Genomic DNA, 24,124 nt, shown 5'->3' with positions numbered 1-24,124 from the left:
TGCCCCGACCTGGGCGCGGTTCTTTTACTTTACTATCTATAGTTTTTTTTTTTTTAAACTATAGGTACTAACTATCTACAGAATTAAATGACAGTCCAACCAGGGAAAGCTACAGAGCAGAGCTGGAGCACAGCAGTTCTGAAGCACTGTCACTGGTGGCAAGAAGAAACTGAGAGTGGGGGAAGTGCGCAGTGCCCCTTATACCACTCCATGGTGGTGCTACTCCAGGGGTTGCTAGGGGTGTTCCCCTATGGGTACTGCTAGGGGAAAAGCTTCCGGCACCAGTGCACATGGTGGGCACGCACACCTATTGTGGAATGGACATGAGCAATCACTCGAAGAAGAACTTAAGTATTAATTGAACTTAGATCTACAGTGTGGAAATCTGCCTGTAACATCAATCTAGTTACACCTGTATAAATTTCCCTCTTTTAAACAAGCCATTAGAAATTAAATTATTATTGTGAAGTCATTTTAATGATCACTCAATAAGTATTTCTTTCGAGAGGTTTGTCTACAGTACAAAATTAGGTTGACTTAATTTAGGCCAATCGGCTCAGCCACAGCAGTAATTTAATTGGCTGCTGGTGTCCACACTACCCTCCTTCTGCCAGTAGTGCATGTTCTCACCAGGAGAGTTTGCTGTGAACACCACTCAATTTCACAGCAGGAGCCTAGAAGCTGTGAAATTGATATTCTAGTCAATTTCACAGCTCCAGCTAGGAGCCCCATGCAGCTCTTAGCCAGAGGCAGCCCTGAAACTGTCAAGAATGACAGTCAACAGCCAGTGTAAGTAAGGCAGTGTCTACACGGACACTGCGTCACCCTAACTACACTGACATAAGCACTACACCTTTCTAATCAAAATCCACCATATACTCTGACAACACCAGGGAGTGAACCTCAGAAAAATATCCCAGCTTCAGAAGGCAGTGAATGGAGCAGAACTGAGTGAAACGGGGTAAGTTCTGCCTTGCAACTGCAATGGAGAAGGATTATATGCAAAAAGGGATAGTCCAGAAAAAGGACACTATGAGGCATGTATTTAGAGAAGCTCAGCTTCAGCTGTTAGACAACAAAAAGTTTTCAGTCACCTTTTCCTAAACAAACCTACTATTATACTGGGCCTTGATGTTTCCAATCCATCTTCAGGAATCTTTCAAGTTATCCCTTTACACAGTTGCTGTTTAACATCTTTAATTTTCTGTTCCTATTCTGTAACAAAATTAACTTGTATTTTATTTTTTTAACGTTTGAATTGCAGCTGTAGTCTTTGCTTTTAAGGGGGTGCACAGAGGGATCTATGGAGACATTCTGAGCACCGAGCTGACAGTGGCAGGCACTCACACTTTCACACAGTAAGCAGCGAACACTACAAAATGAAGCTCTAAATAAACTGAAAATAGAGAACCAGGTCAACCATGGTGCAGACATCCTGCTTTTGGATGATGCAGCTTTGCCTCTGCTTCCCTAAAAACCTCTATTTTTAAGGTAAACTCTAACTCAAAAATCTTCATTCGGCATTAGAGTGTCCTAGCAGGAGAAAAATTATAAGGGAATGGTAATGTAGGAGGGGAAAAGGAGGATATTTCAAATGCTTTGTCATTCCTTTGGTGTGTTATGGATAATGAAGGTATTGTCTTGGTCGAAGGATTTTATAATCCTCCTCCCAAAACTGAACCATCTGGTTGTTACATTTTTATTTTCAACCTACAGGTAAATAGGATACATTTGAAGGCAAAAGACCGGAAGAGAGAGGAAAGAGTTACAAAGCAAGAATTGGAGTCAGCTGCTCTGTACTGATAACTAGCAGGACAGTAAACAGAGCAAAGTGTTAGCTGAGTCTTTTCAGATTAAAGCATTTATAATGCAATTTGTATTATAAGTGCTTTAATCTAAAAATTATACAATAATGTTTAAAATGCCCCTACCATCAACACATCAGATCATTGAGAAACAGTCAGCTTAATGTTATTGTGTCATAACTCAATCTGTGTGCCCTAGAGAAGAAACTATTAAAAGTGGAAAGCCTATATAATGGCCTGAAACACTACTACAGTGTTTCTCAACCAGGGGCATGCATACCCCTGGGGGGGTACATAGAGGTCTTCCAGGGGGTACTCAACTCTTCTAGATCAGTTTCTCAACCTGGACAGGTTTAGGGGGTCGCAAGTGCAGGGCCAGCATTAGGGGCTGCAAAGTTAAGTTCCACACTTCAGTCCCAGGTGGCAGGGCTTGGGCTTCAGACAAGGCTCACAAGTGAAACACAGGCTCAAGTATCACACTGAAATGTAAGTACAATATTTATATTCCAATTGATTTATTTTATAATTATATGGTAAAAATGAGAGAGTAAGCAATTTTTCATTATTAGTGTGCTGTGACACTTCGGTATTTTTATGTCTGATTTTATAAGCAAGTCATTTTAAGTGAGGCGAAACTTGGGGTACGCAAAACAAAACAGACTCCTGAGAGGGATACAGCAGTCTGGAAAGGTTGAGAACCACTGCAGGACAGGGTCCTGGGCCACTTCCTACAGAATGAGGTGGAGGTTTTCTTGGTAGAAGAGACGTTTTGTAGCGCCAATGTTTTGTACTGTAGAGAGCCAGGGCTGAGGCTCGCCTGCTGTCTCTGTGGGACTGGCTTGGTCACCGCTGAAGGGCTAGCCTCAGCGTTGGGTGCTGGGCCTTGTGGTCTCCGCAGGGGCAGTCAGGCCTTGGGGCCCTCTAAGGAAGGGGTGCCCAGTGACTAGTCCTCCATCCCCGGAGCACACCATTGGCGTGGGTCTGCTGGGATCAGGGCTGCGTATCAGGCCGCGAGCCCTGGGGTTGTGACCACCTCCGTCCTGTCTGTGTGGGCAGCTGCAAGCGGGACTCGGGCCGGACGTTGCTGGCGCCCGGGATCCAGGCTGGCTAACGAGCTCCATATGGCAGCGCAAGTCCCGGGGAGGCGGCAGGACTCACGCGGGGGAAGTGGGGAGAAAAGCGCTCGGGTTCCTGCCACTCTCCAAGGCAGAGGATCACCAAGGCCCGGCGCAGGAGGAATAAGAGCGCCACGTGGACCATAGAGAAAAGACCACCACGCTTCTTGCGCGCCGCCTCCCGGAAGCGGAAGTCGGACTATGAGCCCCGATTCGCTGCTGTGGCCCGACAGGCCCGCCCCGTTCGCTGCTCAGTCAGTCGAAGGGTACTTCCGGTTGGAGAGACAACATGCCTGTGAGTTGTTTTGTTTACAGCGTTGGGACCCGGAGTGAATCACCTTAGCAGCCCCCTGAAGGGTGGGGTGAGGGGCCTCAGATTGCGGCCAGGGGAATGTGCCCCCCTCCCACAGCCCTGTGTATGGGACCCAGCTCCAGGGGCCCGCAGTGTGGGCCGCTCACGGGCAACCCTCCCCTCGTGACCTGGATAGATGTGGGCGGGGGAGGATTATCCTGCCACTGCGCTGGGCGGGAGGGACACTGGGGAGGGGGCGCGGCCACGTGACACTAACGGGACGGAGTAACCGACACCCGTGGAATTTTGGAGGGAGGGGGGCGGCGACGTTAGGAGGGCGCCCGCGTGCTCATGGGAGCCTGAGGGCGCCTAGTGACCTTCGCACGTGCCGGGACGCCGGTTACAGGCTTCTCACGTTGGATTCTCAGAATATAGTAGCCTTGCGCCAAAGGGGAGTGAGAGCGCCACGGCCGTGACTGCTTCGCTCTCCCGTCCTGCCCTGTATTGGGGTCTATTAATCCAGGGGCCCTTCTGCGCTGCAGTGGGGCTGAGAGTGCTAGGAGCCCCGCTGTGAGACCTGGCCAAATCCCTCTTCCTCTCCCTTTATCTTGAGTGTGGACTATCTCTGCCAGGAGGGAGTCGGGGAGGGGGTGTTACATGTCAGCCTGCTCTAGTGAAGACAACGTTTGGTCATTCAAGTCAAGGACAGGAGGATTGAGCCCCCTCTAGACCACGGTGCCTCCCGTTTCATTTCTGCTGTGGTAACATGGAGGACACTTGTTTGCACTTTGGGAGGGTTGGGTTCTTAATTGGTTTAATCTGTTCTGAACCATTAGATTACCAGGTGGCAGCTGTGGGGCTGTCTTTTGAAAAGCAGTTCAAGGAACAATCAGTCACATGATACTGGGCTTGGCCTATTGGCTACACTCCAGCTACCTTTAGCTAGCTCAGTGGCCTAGGTTTTAGGAGTTTTCTTTAATCATCTGTTCCACTATGCAGGGTTTTAGCGGCTTTGTTTCTTCCAGGCATTCCTGTTTTGTTTGTGCAGAAATGCCTCTTCTATAACCGATTTATCCTTTCCAGTGATGGCAGCCTGATGCCTTCAAACTGATTTTTAGACACCAAGATAGATTGTAGAACTGGAAATTCCTTTCTGAAACAAACTATCCAGAAATCATTGCCAGTTTTGTTTATTCCACTGCTCACATCTGATTTTTTTAGTCAAGAGTGATGAATTCATTCATGCAGCTAGTTCAATATTGTGAGACATTGCATTGGTAAGAATGATGTAATAGTGTGTGTCCTAGTATAGTGCATGTTCTTTTACATTACAATAACCATCTCCAAAGGTAATGATGGTATTGCAGCTGCTTCTAACACACAAATGCTTACATATGTTGTGGTTTAGTTTTAATGCACTGGAATTTGCGCATTAATATGCATATACTAACTAGGAACAAAACAGCAGCATAACGTCAACAGGAAGTCTCCCATCCAACTGATGTAACTGGATTGAGCAGTATTTACCATCCAATACCATGACTTACCCTTTCTTTGCTATTAAATCTAGTTGGATAGAGACATAGCACATCCATCTCTAGAGGAGGAGAAGAGAAAGCACAAAAAGAAACGTCTGGTGCAGAGTCCAAATTCCTACTTTATGGATGTAAAGTGTCCAGGTAAATATTTAAGAGCTTTACCCTTTCATTATGCATAACCGTAATGAAACTTATATGCAGTGAAGACTGATAACGAAAGGTCAATGAAATGTCATTCCTAATTGTGATGTAAACCTGCTATAAAAGGGAATATGGGTGTACTTTCTGTGCTCCAATAAAGAGGGTTTGGGGTTTTTTTCAGAACACTTCTGCTTGCTTCTTACATTAGAAATATCAGGATTTCACTTTGTTTTTGCCAGAGGACTGACTTGGGAGCTCTCTTACGCTTCAGGCTCTTAGATTTTTCTTCCAAATGTATATTAAAAGTTTGAGTGAAATGGATGGGGTTTTGGCAACGAAAGGCTGTTGTTCAGGTGACTCAAAACAGGAGAAACTCATAGTTGTACTTTTGTTAATCTTCAATTATTCCAAATGCACTGGTGGTACTAATAATGGGAGTATGAATGTAAGCTAGTTCTTGGCATTTTAATTAGTTATCTCTAATTCTGACCAGATGGAGTCATAATAGTGAGAGATTAACTAGATACTGTAGACAAGGCTTCAGAGGCTTGATTCAGTAAAACAGTTGTGTGTCATCCTAGAGTAACTTCTATTGTGGTAGGCAATGTCCAACTGCTAATATCAGGCACTTTTAATTTCATTGTCTAGTATCTTGCAGTTGCCAACTTTTTGTTGGAGGAAGGTTGTAAACCAAATAGATGCAGACTTTGCTATGTCTCTTTAAACATTTAACCTGGGTCACTTTAATGAAGTCTACCAATATTCCCTTTTAGGATGCTACAAGATCACCACAGTGTTCAGCCATGCTCAGACAGTGGTTCTGTGTGTTGGGTGCTCAACTGTGTTGTGCCAGCCTACTGGAGGAAAGGCCAGGCTTACAGAAGGTAAAGGAGTATGTTTAATAAGCCAGTTTTATTCCTTTTGAAGGTTGTGCATTAATGTACTTGCAAAGTGCTAAAGGTTTAATTTTTTCTGTGGCTTAAAAACCAGAGACTGAAAATGAACAATATTCTTCAAATCCCTGAGAAGTGTTGATTTCTGGTAAATTGGGAGCTGGATTGCAACTGTATCTGCAGCTTGTCTTTTTTGTATTCTATAAGGACGGTGTAACTAAACCAGTATTAATCAAATACCATATAAATTAAACACCCTGAATAGGCTTTAACAATTCCCTATACTCTTGAGTTGTAATTCCTTTTAGATTAACAGTAATGGAAAGCATATGGCCAAAGCTTATAGTATGGTTCATTTACTTCTGAACCTGAAGGTTATGAGATTTAAATCCCTGGGTTATGCTGGGGGGTACTGCTGTCAGATTAAAACAGTCTCTGCTTGCCCTCTCCCCCTAGTATCAGCAAGATTCCTTGGTTAACATTCCCTGTGATTAAAATTTGTTTTTGTCAAACTATAGTTGAGTAAATAATGGCTGCTCTGTTTGCATAGATAACTGGGGTAGAACCAGTGGTTAACTTGTTACTGTTTAAGTGTAGCAAAATGCGTAAGATATGAAAAGAGGTATAAAAAACCCCCATGAGGTTACTTTTTTTCCCCGAAAAGAGATTAAATATATGCGTTTAAAGTTGATTTCTGGGCTGTACTTTTCAGTGGTAAAACAGGCCAACAACTGTGGATATATAGGCATTAAATAGTATTACTGCATCTATGTACATTCACAGAAGAGTTTACAGGAGTGCAGGGTGCCTGGAATAAGGATGCTGGCTGACCAAGCTACAGAACATCCCACCCTTACCAGAGAAATCACTGCAATTTAGGGTGTTTGCCATTGGAGGAGAGAGCAGGAGATCTGCTGTTAAAAAGATGCAAAGTTAAGTTTTCAATGGCATAGGCATAAAGCCCCTTTCACTGCACATAGAGATGTAAAAATGTAGCTATGTCATTATTATAATCAGATTAGGCCTGATCTGAAATGCTAATTTTTCACTTGAATGTCTTGTAGAGAAAAAGTAAATTAAACCTATTATTTATGTAAACTCAGCTACAGAAATGGCACGGGCAATAGGATGGTCTCAGGGTTGTCTCCTATAACAACTTAAGGACTATCCCAGTTTGATATCCTTTTATGTGATTTGTTTACAGGTTGCTCATTTAGAAGAAAGCAACATTGAATGCTCCCTTTGCCAACATGACTCATGTTATATGCTCCTGGAAGCCTTATCTGTTCAAAAATGTCAGTTAATCTAACAAGTTAATTGTTCAACTTTGTAAGAAACACTAGTAGTTACCTGGTGTTTGTTCCCTGCCCCCCCAATAAAACGTCTTAATGTGCAGATTTTTCCTGGAAGTCTATGGGTAATTGAGCTCTATTTTTATAGCTTTTTATTACTGTATTTTGAATGGGTGATGCCATTCCACACAAGAATCGGAACTTAAGACTTGCTGCACACTGTTTTGTTAATTATAAACTGACTAATCACCACTGCTATATCAGCTATAGAAATGAAAGGCAAGTGCCTGTGCACTTACAAATGGAGATTGCTGTAGGAATACATTTCCTATATTTAAGCTTTTTTTTTTTAATGCCACTGTTGTGATACATGGGGTTAAAATTGCTCGATGGGTATATAAAGCAAACACTTTTCCATAGGAAAACTGGAAAGCATTCTCTATGCATAGGGGATATGGTATATGAACAAATACCTATTAGAGAGCTGTGAATGGCATCCAGTCACAAGGAAATGAATAAAATTCAATTCAAAAAATTAGTTCCATTCTGTGACAGGGTTAATCTAGAAAATAAAGTATCTTGGTATAATGCTTGTTAAGTCTAGTAAATTGCTCTTAAAGAGGTTTTATCCTGTTATAAGACCACGAACTAGCATTTTAAATTCTGAAAAGATATTATGCATAACAATTAACCAGTTCACCTGAGCAAGAAAAAAAATTGGTTGGCTTTTGTTCTTAAAAGGACTGCTTCTCTTTCTAAATTGCCATGGAATACTAACAGAATTGACATTTCAGTTATTTCTTTACATGGTAAGCCATGTAAACAGTGCATTCTTAAATCTGTATCTTAAGAAGAATAATTTTATAGTAATGTCTTGACTTATATGTAAACAGAACTTTTTTCAAAATTGCATAAATTAAGTATGTCTTCTTGTCATTTGACTGGCATTGGAAATTGTCTTTTCCAATTGAAACTGTATTCTTTTGTGGTAAGAGCATGATGTCAGCTTAAAATCAATAAAAAATAATGCTTGATACTGTATTTGCATCAGTTTGTGAGATGTTTTACTGCACTTCTTTGAAAGTGAGCATGAATTCTTAGTGTCCATCTCCTCGTTTTTAAAAAAAATCCTTAGTATGTATGTACCTTTAAGAAAAACACAAAGTGGCTTGTGTCAATTGGTAGAATATGTAATAGTTATGTAGGGATCAACTGACTTTAAACCATATTGAGATTTCATGACAAACAGGATTATTTAAGAGCAAAGTAACTCAAGTCAGATTTGATGTGTCAAATTGCCTTAGGTTGGCTAAACACTGCCCACAGACTGTTAGAATTGTCTTACTTGCCTCATGGGCATTTCTTTCTAGATATAAGCACAAGCTAAAACTAGTGTTTGATACCCCTTTCACACATGAGATTTTAAGACAACACCGAATAACTAAGTACTGCCAAACCAGAGTAGCTGAATAATCCATCTTGTCATTCTGTCTAATCCTGGCTGTTGGCAGTAGTTTAAATGAGATGTAAACTCCCGTAATGCTTCCATATAGGGAAATTACATTGACCAGTGATTATGATTTACCTTCAAGAAGCAAGAAAGAATGCCTTTAAAAAAAAAAAAAAAATCAAACACAATCACCTCCACAGTGAGGTAAGTATCTGAAAGTATGTTCTTTTTGGATATAGAAAGTCTGCAACTGCTATGTGTACGCTGGTAAAATGTTCTCACTAGTAGCTTTGATGGCTAAGTGTTTTCAAACTTATTTCTTGCCATGAATCTTGCTTTCATACCCATTTCAAATATCTACATTGGGGTGTTTCCTATCACTAGTGCTGTATGCTCTGTGGTAGTCTTACCAATATGCTTGGGTATATATACACATTATATTAGATCTTTATCTGATTCAATGCAATGTTCAGTGAGTTTGTTTTTCCGAAACCCCCTCCCCACAACCAAAAAAAAACCTTTACTTTTAAGAGCCATTAAACAAAGATCACTATTTCCAGAGTATTTATATGACAAAGAAAAAAATAAAGCAACGGCATGTTAGAGTAGAAGTTTTACCTTTTAGTGTTTCTGCATTTAATAGCTCATAGGCTATTGTCTGTTCATGAACCCTGCAGGAACTAAGCCATCCAGGGCAAACAACTCATGTTTTGTTTATGAAACAGTACAGATTTCTGCTACTGCACAACATTTATCAAGTCACTAGATACTCAAGATTATGAAAGAGCGTTCCAATTATAATGTTACAAGTTTACAACCTTTATCTCCATTGTTTTTATACTGGATATATTTTTCCATCAGTGTTAAGATTTAGGTTAAAAATTACATGAACTGATTTTGACAATATGGAAATGTCAAAGTAGCTCCTGGCTACTTTAGAAGTAACCCAATCCTCCGCTTCCATGAGCATTTTTTTCCAACATTTGGTAAATTAAAAAAATAATTTAAAAAACGTTGAATAGACCTAATACTGATATAAAATTTGCTTCTTGACTTTGGTCAGTCAAGAAGCAAATTCACTTAGCACAAAACAAAAACAATAAAAACTCATTTTATTAAACTAAGGCATAAAATAACTAACCATAATCATGCAAATACTAGACAGGCATTTACATTTAATTAGGAATCTGTGTAAAGTAAACCGCTGACAATTCTGCTAAATATCATAGATCATCTATAATAAAAATACATTTCTTGGTATGTCCTATCTTAAACTATAACATAAGAGAAATATGAAAGCAGCACTGACATGGTATTTCTCCATATGGTAGAAGTCAAATCTTTGTGAAATTGTTAAGAATGGTAGCAGGGTTAGGGACAGGCAAGCCAATATTCTCTCAGCTACTGCCTGTAGTATCCTGCCCCTTCAGGTAGAGAAACAGAATTGCTAAGCAGTGCTATGGCACCTGCATCAGTGTTAAGAGATTCATTTTAAAGCAACTTTTATGTTTAAGGTTTTGACTAAGGGTGAGGGCATGCTCCTGCAAAACCAGATCTAATCTGGAGAAAGACGTATTGCAACCTCATGAAGAAATAAATCACCAGTGAAGTATGCAAGCACAGGGGCTATAAGAATGCTAGCCAAGCTCTGCAATATCAACAGCAGCAGTAGCATTGTGAGTAGCTAACTACATCTGTGGGGGAGTTCAGTGCTTTTTTTTTACACCAACCTGAAGCTCTGTGCACGATATACAGGAAGAAAAAACAATGTACTTAAACTTACTATTAATATTAAAACAGTATTCTGGATTACAGGTACAGCTTTATCAAAATCCATTAAAATTAAGCAAAACATTTGCTAAAATAAATGAATTAAGACCATACTGTAAATGTTACAAAAATAACCCAAAACTTGAACTATGAATTAACGTAGCTTCATTTTCCATTCTGTACACTTAAAATCCAGATTAATTGTTACATTGTAATCAGAACTCATAAAATAAGAATACAGAAGATCTGCTACTATTATAGCAAGTCTTCATGATCATCTTCTGCAGATTGCTTTTGAGCCTGTGAACACTTGGCCATCTCTAAATAAATATTACATTAGAACAAAAGGAACATGGGTGATGCCTCAACTCCTGCATTACCTATACAGTCATGCATATTTAACTCATATGCATGTTGTGCCACCTTTCCATTTGCTCAAACTTCAGTAAGTGTATATATTAAATGATAAAACATTTCACAGTTCTTGTAAAATTCCTGATTTTTTTTTTTTAATAGAGGGCACACAACAGCTTCATCACTGAACGAGGAAGACATGGTCACTCTAACAAAGCCAGTATCAAAAATTGTTTTGCTGGTGACAAGTTTAACCAAAAGATGCACATGAAAGGAACAAAGTTAATAGATTATTTAAGCAGTTCTTGCACTCCAAGAAACTCAATCTGAGCTAAATATGTTAAATTAGTAGGGGAAACTAAGAACTTGACACATCTGCAGTAAAAAAAAAATTGGATTAAAAATGATCATGTAAAAACAACAAAAAGGTGGTAAGGAGATACATAAAATATGTCCTTGTCTACAAGGTTTTATGGGAATTTTAGACAAGTTTTTGTTATGAAGTATAACCAAAATTATTTAAAATTAAGAAAAAAATAAAGTAGGAAGCCTTTTGTAACAGTTTTAATTAAACAATAGAATAATCTGCCAAAAAGAAGAACATAATTGCCCATATTGAAGATATTCAAGTCAAAACTAGATTAAAGGGGACTCTGAAATAATGTAGATTATTTTTAAGTGAAGGATGACTAAATACTAAGCAGAGATAATTTAGCTAATTTTCTTTAGTGTCCCTCTGGATAGAGAAAAAGAGAAGAGAACCTCCACAGCCATTACGGAGCACCCTTAGGTGCTGGATCCTTGATTCAATATTCCTTGTGCCTCTACAGCAAAGAGATGAGATTTCCTTTGGAAAGCTCTCAGCATCACTTCTTGCTCATCCAGAGGGGATTACTGTTGAGCAGAGTTGTCTGCACGGCTTCTGAATTGGGAAGTGAGAGATACTCTAGGTGTGATCTTGCTCCTCTTGAAGTCAATGGGAATTTTGATATTGAATTAAAGAGTAATCTCTCTTGATTTTGCTCATTATATAGAATATTTTAATTCTGATCCAACACAAAAGAGTAAAGGAATACCACTGGGCCAGAAGGCTGGCTTCATTCATTTGTTTTGTGCCCAGTTAAAATAGAAAAGCAGTCCTCTAAAAGATGAAAGACGAGCTTACCTCACCATGTTAAGTTTCATCCTTTTCTAATTTTGAACAGGAATTTGAGAGTTACAACTCTGCTAAAAACATGCTTCTGATGGAATCTAGTGTACAGTCATCCTCAGCCTGGGAGCAACTTCAGTTTAATTTCAGTGGGGTTTGTTTTTGGACAGAAGTACAAAACTTTGTATTCAATGTTTTTTAAAAAGCAAAATCTCTATTTTTAAAGTGACTGTTCAAAAATACTTGTGAACACAACTTTGGCCAACATGAATTGAAAAATATAACATGGCAATAAATAAAGTCAGTCTTGCATTTTCTTATTATTTGATTCTATACAAGTTTCCCTTACTTTTACTACACTTAAGGAAACTATTTGCTAATACGAAAATGTCTAGAAGACCAGAGTAAACATCACCCTCTTTCTGGTAAAGGCCAACAATAATATGTATCGGTCTTGACTGGTCAGTACCTTGGCTTGATATGAAAAAAACATTGCTACAACATTGGTGATTTGCAAAATAACTGTTCTCTTGGAATGCCTTTTTCTCCTTTTTCCATAAGTTAGCAACTATATAGCTACTTCCCTGAGCGAAGACTTCCAAATGCACAAAAATGTAGCACCACTAACAAAAGTTATATAGGGTAATTTCTTTACAACCTGATACATTCTCTCAGAAATGTGTATTCCTAGCAATCTTGGAGCTCATATGTACCTTTTTTTTTTTTTTTAAACTTTGTTCCTATTTCAATACAACAATACAGTTATTCAGACCTACACTATATTTTAATCAAAGTATCATGCAAATTTGTCTTTATCAAATTCTTTTGCAATCTTTAAGGCAGTGCTGTTGAGGGAAACTGACTGCATATTACAAATAATATTAACAACTACTCCTCTGGGAGGTGTCACTAACCCACTGTTTATAACCTCAGAGTCCAACTCTTCAGGAAGAATAAGCAGGACACTGCTTGCACCAACTGCTCCACCAGTATGGGAGATGTAGTGTCGCTGCTGTCTGCAAGAACCATATTCTTGCTGTTTCTCCACAACAACCCAACCCATTGCATATTTACCATCCTTATCCCATGATGCCTCAGTGTTTGGCACTGGGGTCCACATCATTGTAATAGTGTCTGGTTTGAGGTAGCCAGGAAGAAGTTTATTGGCATTGTTTTTAAACTGTCCAACTTGATAACTGTACAGCAAGGCATTTCCAAATTTCAGGAGGTCACCTGCTGAAGAAAGAAAGCCGCCACCAGCCCACTTGTAGGAGTTGTCCACATAGGGTGCATTTACGAGCCGTCCTTTTTTGTTGCAAACATAACACCTAGAATTAAACAAAGTTTTAATTGTCACCCATAAATAAAATGGAAATAATCTTTTAAATTTCTAAGTTATAATAAAGGCAAAACAGTGATGAGACAGCGCACTCTCAAGACACTGTACAATTCAGTCCAATTTTAATACTGGGAGTTGTAATTGCCACGTACTAGGTACCAGTTCAACACTCTGGATTTCTGGTGCCATGGAGTTTACAGCTATCAGAGATTAAAAACAGCTTGAGAATTCAGGATACAAAAACACGCCAAAGCTTGCTCACCTTCCACAAGCACAGAAAACCCTAAAGGCAGCAGAACATAGTTCTGCAGCCCAGACAGAAAACAACAGAGAAGCCTTGCCGTAAGATTCTGTAGGGTAATGTAGGAGATTGGTTAGGGGAAGGATAAAGTATGTGGCTTGTAGTTCAATGGCCAATAGATGGCTAAATACATATTTGTGCACATAAAGGCAGTAAATGCACAGTGATGGTAAATACTGCTAAAAATGGATCTCAGGACTCTTGCTCTGATAGTCTGACCCAGTGGCTGTTATTTGTCCTCAAGAGCATGTGTTTCATAACAGACAAAAGGACAGTGAGTACTAAACTTTGTTCAACATCAGTGTGCTCCATACACTGCAAACTCACTTTAGGGATGCATTTAAAATTACTAAAACCTAAGTTCCAATCATCTTCAGAGTCTGCAATCCACAAAAGCAAGTCACACCAAATATGGCTGACTCCTTTTTTCTAACCAAGGGCTTGTCTATATTACCCGCTGGATCGACGGGCAGCGATCAATCCAGTGGGTGTTGATTTATCGCGTCTAGTGTAGACGCGATAAATCGACCGCTGAGCACTCTCCCATTGACTCCGGTACTCCACTAGGGCGAGAGGCGCAGGCGGAGTCGACGGGAGAGCGTCAGCTGTCGACTTACCGCAGTGAAGACACTGTGGTTAAGTAGATCTAAATACGTAGACTTCAGCTACGTTATTCATGTAGCTGAAATTGCGTACCTTAGATCAATTTCCCCGCCCCCAGTGTAGACCAGGCCAAAATGTACCATGCCTCGGCCAGGGCCGGCTCTAGGTTTTTTGCTGCCCTCCACCCCAGCCCTGGATTCTCGCCCTTCCTCTCCCTCCCGCCCCCCCCCCCCAACTGCACCCTCCTGCCGCCCCAGCCCTGGGTCACTGGTAACTCGCTCCCAGGGCGCGTCATTCAGCAGGAATTTTGGATGTGCACAGAACACAGACAGGATTGGTTCCCATATGGTTACAGAACTGCAGTAAAGTGGAACAATTTTCAGCTTGTGTGACTGGAGGATATCTGGATGCATATTATAAGACTGTCCTACACAAATGAGGAAAAGTTGAGGTGCCTTTATTATTCCTCTGTTCCTACCATTCACAGCAAGCTGCAGATTAACGTTCCATACTCCTTCCCCCACCCTTTCCTGTTGCTAGTGGCCGAGGGAATGCTGGGAAATGTAGTTCTTTTCCTGCTCCAGGGCTGGCTATATAGGCAGGGAGCTAAGCAAGGAACTACAGCTCCCAGGGCCCACTGTTCGTTCTCAGCTCTCATGCTGGATTCTTGCGCCCCTTGCAAATCTGCCGCCCCAAGCAACTGCTTGCTTTGCTGGTGCCTAGAGCCGGCCCTGGCCTCGGCTTAGCAATACTGATAGAAGTGTGTCATGGACCTGCCTGAAGCTGGGGGTGTCCTGTGAAGTGATCATGCCTAATTCAAAGTCCAATTGATATTGGACTCATGATGGCCTGTCTGGGGCTCACATGCCACAAAATAAATCAAAAGCCTCTCACTGACCTAAAAGAGAAGTGTGGTCAGAATTAGCCCCTGACAAAGCCTGGCTTTGTGAGCTAAGGCAGAATGAAGATCCTTTCTTCTACTTCACTCAGAACTGCCATCTGATAGCAGCCAGTCTGCATCATCTGGCCTGCTGATGCCTGATCGGCCTTTGCCTGCTCCCAGCCCTTCTAGCTGCGACAGGAAAACAACTTGCTGGTTCCGCCAGCAGTTGACTGTGCGAGGCCTTTCTAAACAACTGGAGGTCCAAACTCATTGCCCTTCTTTTCCTAGGGTAGGTTATACCAAGGCAGTGAGGTCTCTGGCAGTAGGCAGCTAATGCCTGATACACCCGATCGCAGAGAGTTATAAAGTTATAGATTAAAAGAAACTCCTGAACAGCACCAGCCAGAGAGTTAGCCAGCTGCAAAGAGAATCAGTTGCAGCAAGTATTCAGCCACAGAGAAAGACCATCAGAGTCCTTGCAGCAATTTTTACCCTAGACATTCTCTTCCCTGTGCTGATTGATTGTTTGCTCCAACCCTCCCTCACAATTTCTAGATCTGACTCACGCCACCTGCCTTCCATGTTCCTTTTATCCTCCCAGTAATTTCCCCCTCCCTTCCTTTGCATTTTCATTTAACCGATCGCCTAACAAATCCCCAACAAAACATTTAAAGAAACCCAATCCCTTAACCGCCCTCCCCCCTCAAAAAATCATGGAACTAATAAGATGTTTGCAAACCATCCCTGTTCATTCATACTTTATATCCCTTTCCCTAATGCTTTTTCAGTCTTGTCTAGTTAGGTTGTAAGCTCATTAAGACAGGAACCATCTCTCTAGGTATGTGCAGTGAGTGCCTAGCACAAACTGTTCACAGTTAACCTCTAAGTCCTGTTGTAATACAAATAAATAATAAAAAGTTAAACCTAAAACTTTAAACAGAGCTTAAAGCCTATTGTAAAAGCCAAGATATAGAAGCAACAAGGGAATCTGGAAATAGCCCTGTGAATAAATGTTACTCTGTTACCCAGGGTTTTCAGAACCCAAAGCAGTGGTAACTTAACTGTTTCACTCCAGGCGGTGTCAGAAATAAATCAATGGGAACACAGTGCTTCTGGCTGATGAAAGACTAATACAAGTAAGCATGCTCTTATCTAAAGCTATAATTTATTAGATTAAAGCACACACAGACATAAGTAATAGGTTTAGAACATCCCAAATAATTACCTACAATCTGAGATGGTATTGAGTAATTAACTAGAGGTCTGGAATGGCTGGTCACTTCTCCACCAAGGAGTATGGTGTCAGGAAAGTGTCTCAGGATAGCTTCGGAGAACTGCTCCAAAGTACACTATTATCTAGTCTTTTTATAACTAACTTTTACAAAACACACAGCCCATAGTGACCCCTACTGGGTCATCACCTCTCCTAACTTCAATAAACTACTCACCCACAAACATTGCTAACAATCTTAGTCATAATAAGCTTCTATATGAAAGGTGCCCAAACTCAAGCTCCATCCACTTATTTTCTTTCAGTCTCAATTTGTTGACTCTTTTCTCCCCTCCTCCCGTTCTGATTAGCAGACACTGCAAGCCTGCAACTAGTTTTGACCTTGTCTCCAGAAGCCCTACTTGTTCAAATTAATCCTCAACTATGTGGTGTTCTGTTTTATTAATTCATGGTGACTGAATGCATACAATAAGGTTGCAAGTTAGCTTGATCAAAATCTGGGGTACACACCCCAAATTTGGGGCAACAGCTTAGCTGTTTTTTCTTACATGACCTCTTCTCCATACAAGTTGCAACAGAGAAGGAAATTAACCTATCAGACAAGCAGTCATTTTCTAGCATGCTGGGAAAAGCAAAACAGAGCAGAGAAAGGCTGTTTTCGAGGGTGTCACAAGATTTTCCTGCCTGAAGACCACAGACCAGACAGACAACCTCATACAATGTGACAAAATATCCCCCAAAATGAGCATGTGGGAGCAGATCTGAATGTGACCCCTTTCACATTCAGACCCCAAGGACTGAGACTAGAGTCTGAACTCACCCATGAAAATGCATAGACCAAAATGTCCAGTGGCCACCTCCAGCAATACAAGCATCCACAGTGAGTTTTACAGGTTTTGTGCAAATGGATTGAACTGAACTAATTTTTAGCAGCTTGTACTGATTGCCCCCACTGATCAGTTGTTGAATGGTTTGAAAAGCAGGCCCCGCCTCCCATCTGAACAGTCCAATCTGGTTTCTTCTCTTTTTAAGGTCCTTGAGGTTCCTCCCCATAGTATTGGGCCAGCTCAGAATGCTCAATTCTTGAGATAGAGAAGGTGGGTGAGGTAATGTCTTTTTACCTGGAACTGATACAGCTACAACACCGCATACAATTCTTGTCATGTTAATACTACCACAGAACCAGCAGAGGGGATCACGTACATACTTTTTAAAGCTGTATGATACGGTTCTGACAAGTTACTTTTATAGCAGAAGAAAAAATAATTACATATAAAAAGATGATGTATTGCAAAACTAAAGAACAATGGGAAAGGGCACTGTGACACAAATTCAGGAGGCAGAGAACCAAAAAAAAGTAGTTCTTAGTTGTTCAATCTGCTGCTGTTTTTCAGTCTCATTATAGGGCTATTCAGAGCATACTGCTAAGATCAAAGAATTAGGTGACCTACACCTAAAACTTAGGAGCTTCGTCCATCAGGGATGTACAAAATTCACACCCCTAAAAGATGTAATTAAACTGACCTATGCCCCGTGTAGCCACAGTGAGGTTGATAGAAGAATTCTTCCACTGACCAAGCTACCACCTCTTGAGGGGGTGGATTTACTACAGCGACGGAAAAAACCCTTCCACTGCTGTACCAAGTGTCTACACTACAGCTCTAGAATGGCACAGTGGCAGCAGTGAAGAGGGAAATGCTGCCACTATGCCACTACAGTGCTTGTAGTGTAGACTTCCCTTAGAGAAATAAGGGATGTGAAAGAATCATTAGGTTATCCAGTGCATCTCCCTTGCCAGTGCAGGACTGCTCCTCAGACTACGTTCACTACCATTTTGCCTAGCTTTAAGTGTTTCAGGTGATAGGGCTCCCACCAGTTACTTTGGGAGACTATTCTACAGCCTTATGTAATTGTCTTAACTGGCTTAACCAACAGCAACACAAACCAGAGGAAAGCAACAGGAAACCCTCTGTACTTTCTTCGACAAGAAGTACTACTGCAGAACAAAGCCAGAGCGATCCACATGCAACGCTGGACAGGTGAGACACGCCCCCCAGGCCAGAAGGCACAACAAATAATAATGGGCAGGAGGCTCCGGTCATTAAGAGTACAGGCTGTACTTATGATGGTGCTGCACCAAGTTCTTTGGGAAATACTGTGCCTGATGTCTCCACCAAAGAAAATGAATGACCTGAACTTTCATAAATGAATTAGAGTAGGAACACAGAATGTGAGAGTATGTATGAAGGGAACCTCTCCATAGTGACAAAACAATTGGAAAGATGCAAGATGGAATATGTGGAATCTCAAAGCTATGTTGGAAGGGTAAGGATCATTTCATGACGATGGATGGATACGCAATGGACTACTCAGGATCCAAGAAAACGAGAGAAAATGGGGTCACGTTAATCTCATCCAAGGAAACATTCAAGTGTATGCTTGGATATAATCCACTTAGTGAAAGAATCATTAAAATTTGTCTTTGAGCAAAGCCAGTCAGTCTTTCCATCAAACCGGTTTACACCCCTACACAAGTTGATGACAATGTGATTAATGAATTCCATAAAGGACTCGACACTCACTAAAACATCAAATAAAGAGATCACCCCTATAACTAGGGACTTGAATGTGAGCAATGGAGCTGTATGCTCTCAAAGAAATAATGGAAAACAATGGTCTGGGTTCACAAAGTGAGAAAGGAAGACATTTAACTGAATTCTGCTGCTCTAATCCAGTGGTTCACAACCTGTCCAAACAACTGTACCCCTTTCAGGAGTCTGATTTGTCTTGTGTACGCCCAAGTTACACCTCACTTAAAAACATACAAACTGACATAAAAATACAGAAGTGTCAAAGCACACTATTACTGAAAAATTGCTTACTTTCTCATTTTTAACATAATTATAAAATAAATCAATTGGAATACAAATATTGTACTTACATTTCAGCATATAGTATACAGAGCAGTATAAACAAATCATTTTAGTTTGTACTGACGTCACTAGTGCTTTTTATGTAGCCTGTTGTAAAACTAGGCAAATATCTAGATGAACTGATGTACCCCCTGGAAGACCTCTGAGTGCCACCAGGGGTACACGTACCCCTGGTTGAGAACCACTGCTCTAATAATCTGGTCATTACAAAAAACTATCTTCATCCAGCATCCTAGATGTTTGTACACATGGAGGTCACCTGATAAGACAAAGAACTAAATCAGCTGTTTAATGATACAGCAACACTGAGTGCGGTCTGTGGGTCAGATTATCAGCTGCTAGCCTCGAACATAAAATTAAAACTACAAAAGACACCTCTTAACCAATCTCAGATATGCTGATGGTATGATATTCTTTGCTACAGTCACCGATGCAATGCAACAAATGTAAAAAGAATTAGTAAGGAATACAGACTACTCCTGAATGCAACAGAAACAAAATTATGTACATTGACATGACGACTAAGAAAAACAGGATGCAAGCAGATATCTTGATTAACAGAAAGCTGTAGCGGCAGTAGATTAATTTAATTAACTGAGATCATATATATCCAACTGTCAGGGTTCCCTCTTCACTCTGAGGTACAGATGTGGGGACCCGCATGAAAGACCCCCCAAGCTTATATTTCACCATCTTAGGTTAAAAACTTCCCCAAGGCACAAATTCCTTGCCCTGGAATGGTATCACTGTCACCACCAAGTGAGTTAGACAAAGATTCAGGAAAAGGACCACTTGGAGTTCCTGTTTCCCCAAAATATCCCCCCAAGCCTCTTCACCCCCTTTCCTGAGGAGGCTTGAGAATAATATACCAACCAAATAGGTAACCAAGGTGAGTACAGACCAGACCCTTGGGTTTTTAGGACACTAAAAACCCAATCAGATTCTTAAAAACAGAACTTTATTATAAAGAAAAAAGTAAAAGAAGCACCTCTGTAAAATCAGGATGGAAGGTCATTTTACAGGGTGATAAGATTTAAAACACAGAGGACTCCCCTCTAGGCAAAACTTTAAAGTTATAAAAAACAGGAATAATCCTCCCTCTTAGCATAGGGAAAATTCACAAGCTAAAACAAAAGATAATCTAACGCATTTCCTTGCTATTACTTACTATTTCTATAATATTAGATGCATCATTTCAGAAGGAACTGGATTACTTGCTTGGTCTCTCTCTGTCTCAGAGAGAACAACACACAGAGCACAAAGCAAAAACCTTCCCCCACAAATTTGAAAGTATCTTCTCCCCTTATTGGTCCTTTTGGTCAAGCGCCAATCAGGTTATTTGAGCTTCTTAATCCGTTACAGGTAAAGGAGGGATTTTATGCTACCCTTAGCTGTATGTTCACGACACCAACCAATGAGGCTGTTCCAAAGAAATCAGAAGACAACAAGGGATCACTTGCTCACCTATGGCCTCTCTTAAGAAACTATGGAAAAACTGTGGCATCTTGAAATGTACAAAGGTGTGACTAGTGAAAAACTTAATTTTCTTCCATAGCGATTTATAGATGTGAATCATGGAAAGTTAATGTTGCTGATAGGAAGAAAATAAAAGCTTTTAAAATGTGGTGCTGGGAAAGACTCTTGTATATCTCCTGGATAGAAAAAAAGATGAATGCCAATGTTAGAAGTATTACTGGAGAGAAGCAGACCCTGATGTTGGAAATTAACATGCAATCTTATGCACTTTGGTCTCATTAAGCACAGAGATGGAAATAACCTTGAGAAAAAATTAAGGAGCAATGGTGGAGGCTCATCATAGCACGGGACAACCAGTGAGGAAATGGTGGATGGTTTGTGGCTGATCATGGGAAGGTCAGCTATGGAGTGCTCAAAATTAGTGCTGGATCATGAAGGCTTAAGGCAGGGGTAGTCAATAGGTGGATTGCCAGTAGGGTTGCCAGTCCTCCAGGATTGGCCTGGAGTCTCCAGGAATTAAAGATTATTATTTAATTAAAGATTGTCATGTGATGAAATCTTCAGGAATACATCCAACCAAAATTGGCAACCCTAACTGCCAGCCACTTTTGAATAGATCCTGAAATCTTTTTATCTACTTACCATCATTATTGTTATTTTCTCTGGAGCCTGGACCTTGACTATACCTTGATCAAGAAATTTGGACCGTGACAAAAAAAAAATGACTACCCCAGCTTAAGGTAATTCTGCTATGATGTCACTGATATTCAGACATGAATAAATCGGTTTGTTTACTTATTAGTGTAACTGTCTGAATGTTCACCATTCAGCCCAAGTTTCTCCTTTCTTCATTTCATCCTGGTTTCTCCTAGGGCCACCCTATCAAGGTATTGGGACTTCGTAAACAGGAGATATTCCAGAACCATTTCTTCAGACATGCAACGATCTTGCAAAAGCTGTCACAAGATGACGACTTTGGAAATCACCACTGAGAACTGCAAACTGGGATGATCTATCAGCAACAATGGAAAAGAGTCACCGTTGAATTTTGTCTCAATAACGTAAATAACTCAAATATTTAATTGGATTATTTTACATAATATATCAGAGGTGTAGGGTAACTATCTAAAAAATGAACTAAGAACTGATTTCAGCTTTGCCACAGACCTATCATAGCACTTAACTACTCTAACTTTCCCTATCTACAATGATGAGAATACCTCTCAGAGGTTTTGCAGTTTACTTCAGTGCTATTGAATTAGATCATAAAGATCATGAAATAAGCCACAGGGTGGCAGTGTTTTATAGTTTGAGAGCTATCACTATGCTTTATAGTTTAGCTTCCAAGGATAATTTCAACAAGGGCCCTGCATTTTGTCTAGCATTAAACAATCCCTGGGACAAACAGAATACCCCCCAATTACATTTCTCCTCTCCCCCAACAATATTTATTTCAGTTTATGAAAGGTTAAAAAAGGAGCCTAAGACTGGGCACTCGTGATATAGTTTACAAAATCATGAGCCACAACAGCATAACAACTCAAACTCTATAAACTCACAGAACTCTCCAGCCTTCTCCTTTGCAAAACCACACACACCTCTCCTTAGAGAACTGAAATGTCTCATTTATCTCCTTTAGGCATAGTTATACATGGAACACTTGTTCCTTCATTAACATTACAGACAATGGTGTAACCAATTAATGATTTTGCTGCTGGTCTTATGATATTTGGTGCTTCTCTTAAAGCCCCAGCTCCTTGAATCATGATTACACAAGACAGCTTTCATTTAAAAGCAAAGGTAGTTTCTAGCCCTCGTGGCTGCAGAGAAAAGCTTGAATACACAACCTCAAAAAACCTCAACAATCCAGAAAGCAAATAAAGCATCCCCAATTTTTTTTTTTATTCTCATGGATTTTTGGGGGGAGGGAAAAGGGGCTGACTCATGTTTTTTGAACACTTGAAGTTCACAATATTATAACAGCTGTGAACTTTCTTATTTTGTTTTTTTATCCTACCTAATACACCTGAATGATAACAACAACCCATTAGCTCATAGAAATATCATTTGTTGCCTGTAGCACGCAATGTAAGCACAGTGACATAACTGCATATCAAAACATGACTCGTGAATCTGTTGGAATGGTCGGTATACAGAACCTTGGATTGAGCAAAATCAATTCAAACAAAACTATGATGTTTAAGATGCCTTTCAGACAGACCCATTTTGAAAATATATTTTCTTTTAAACATTCTAAACTATGAATAATGTGGTAGAGATCATTTATTACAATTCAGGATACTGCACCTTAAAAAAAAAAAGTTACAGTGGGAATTTTTCTCCAGAAGCTACAAATTAAATCTCGGGTTTAATGAATTTTTTTTTAACAATTCCCCCAGAATTCATGTGAGCCCTCCCCAGATCTGGACTTTCTAGCTGCAGAACTATTCAGCTAGCTAAGGGCACACCAGTTAAACAAGAAAATACACCAAACGATTTTTTACACAGAGCTGTTCTTCAGGCCTGTGAAGGACACTCACGTTTGGTCTACACTACAGAGTTAGGTTGACACAAGGCAGCTTACACTGACCTAACTCTGAAAGCATCTACACTAAAATGTCGCTCCCGACGATGCATTTCGCCCACTACGCCAACTTAATAACTCCACCCCTGCAAGAGGTGGGTTAGGTTGACATAGTTAGGGCGACAGTGTCTGTGTAGACACTGTGTTAGACAGACTTTGTGGGACACATTCTGGAGGCCACTAATGACCCATGTGACCGCTCTTGTCACTGTTTTAAACTCCACTGCCCTGTGGCCAGCTATGCAGGTACACACCCCTCCCCTTTTAAAGCCCCCTGAATTTTTGAACTTCCATTTCCTGTTTGCTCGGGTGTGGAGAGCTCACAGAGCAACTGCTCAGCTGACCAGGCCAACTCCATGTCTTGCCAGGATTACACAGGAAGTGCTGTATCTCCTGAGTCTGTACGGAGAAGCTCTGATCCAGCTGCAGAAATGTCTGTATCTACGAGCCGATCGATCAGGGCATGGAGGAGAAAGGCTACAACAGGGACACGCAGCAGTGCTCCGTGAAAGTCAAAGAGCTGTGGTAGATGTACCAGAAGGTAAGGGAGGCTAACAGTCGCTCTGGTGCACAGCCGCAGACATATCACTTTTACAAGGAGCTGCATGCCATCCTCTGGAGTGGCACCCTGCCCCTCCCCCACAAGGGCCTTGTGGATACTTCAGAGGACTCAGTCACAGGCCACCGCAGTGAACCCTAAGGACGAGGTGTTTGACTCCAGAGCTGTCAAGCCAGTCCCTAGAGTCCAGCACAGGTGAGCCTGATGAAGGGGAAGGAACCTCTGGGTAAGTATGTACTTTGCTTTGATCTTCCAGGGACACATCATTCCTCCATACAGTTATGCAGAGGGGGGCCTGCAGAATGGTTTGTGCATACCAAGATGTAATAATTAATTAATGGAGATATCCTATCTCCTAGAACTGGAAGGGACCTTGAAAGGTCATCGAGTCCAGCCCCCTGCCTTCACTAGCAGG

General features: G+C 40.9%; 2 protein-coding genes across 7 annotated transcripts in view; one reads left to right on the top strand and one right to left on the bottom strand.

The window, feature by feature from the left end:
- The first annotated feature begins 1,241 nt into the window (after positions 1-1,241).
- Positions 1,242-8,117, top strand: RPS27L (ribosomal protein S27 like). 3 transcript variants are annotated; one of them, XM_005285061.4, is made up of 4 exons: positions 1,242-3,215; positions 4,783-4,891; positions 5,665-5,775; positions 6,989-8,117. In XM_005285061.4, the coding sequence occupies exons 1-4, from the start codon at positions 3,210-3,212 to the stop codon at positions 7,015-7,017; spliced, it is 255 nt and encodes an 84-aa protein (XP_005285118.1). In that variant the 5' UTR covers positions 1,242-3,209; the 3' UTR covers positions 7,018-8,117. The 3 variants fall into 3 exon arrangements, with proteins under 3 accessions (XP_005285118.1, XP_065414436.1, XP_042709744.1); XM_065558364.1 differs by lacking the exon at positions 1,242-3,215 and adding an exon at positions 3,223-3,282; XM_042853810.2 differs by lacking the exon at positions 1,242-3,215 and adding an exon at positions 3,511-3,721.
- Positions 8,118-9,647: 1,530 nt separating this feature from the next.
- LACTB (lactamase beta) overlaps positions 9,648-24,124 on the bottom strand; it is a 63,091-nt gene continuing 48,614 nt past the window's right edge. For all 4 annotated transcript variants that reach the window (XM_065558358.1, XM_024101831.3, XM_024101832.3 and 1 more), the window contains exon 6: positions 9,648-13,128. In XM_065558358.1, coding sequence (XP_065414430.1) covers positions 12,597-13,128 — 532 coding nt within the window. In that variant the 3' untranslated portion in view covers positions 9,648-12,596. The remainder of the gene's footprint in view (positions 13,129-24,124) is intronic.

This window comes from Chrysemys picta, chromosome 10 (genome assembly GCF_011386835.1).
Source record: "Chrysemys picta bellii isolate R12L10 chromosome 10, ASM1138683v2, whole genome shotgun sequence".
In the NCBI taxonomy this organism is placed as follows: Eukaryota; Metazoa; Chordata; order Testudines; family Emydidae; genus Chrysemys; species Chrysemys picta.
This window is presented reverse-complemented; position numbering and strand designations above follow the sequence as displayed.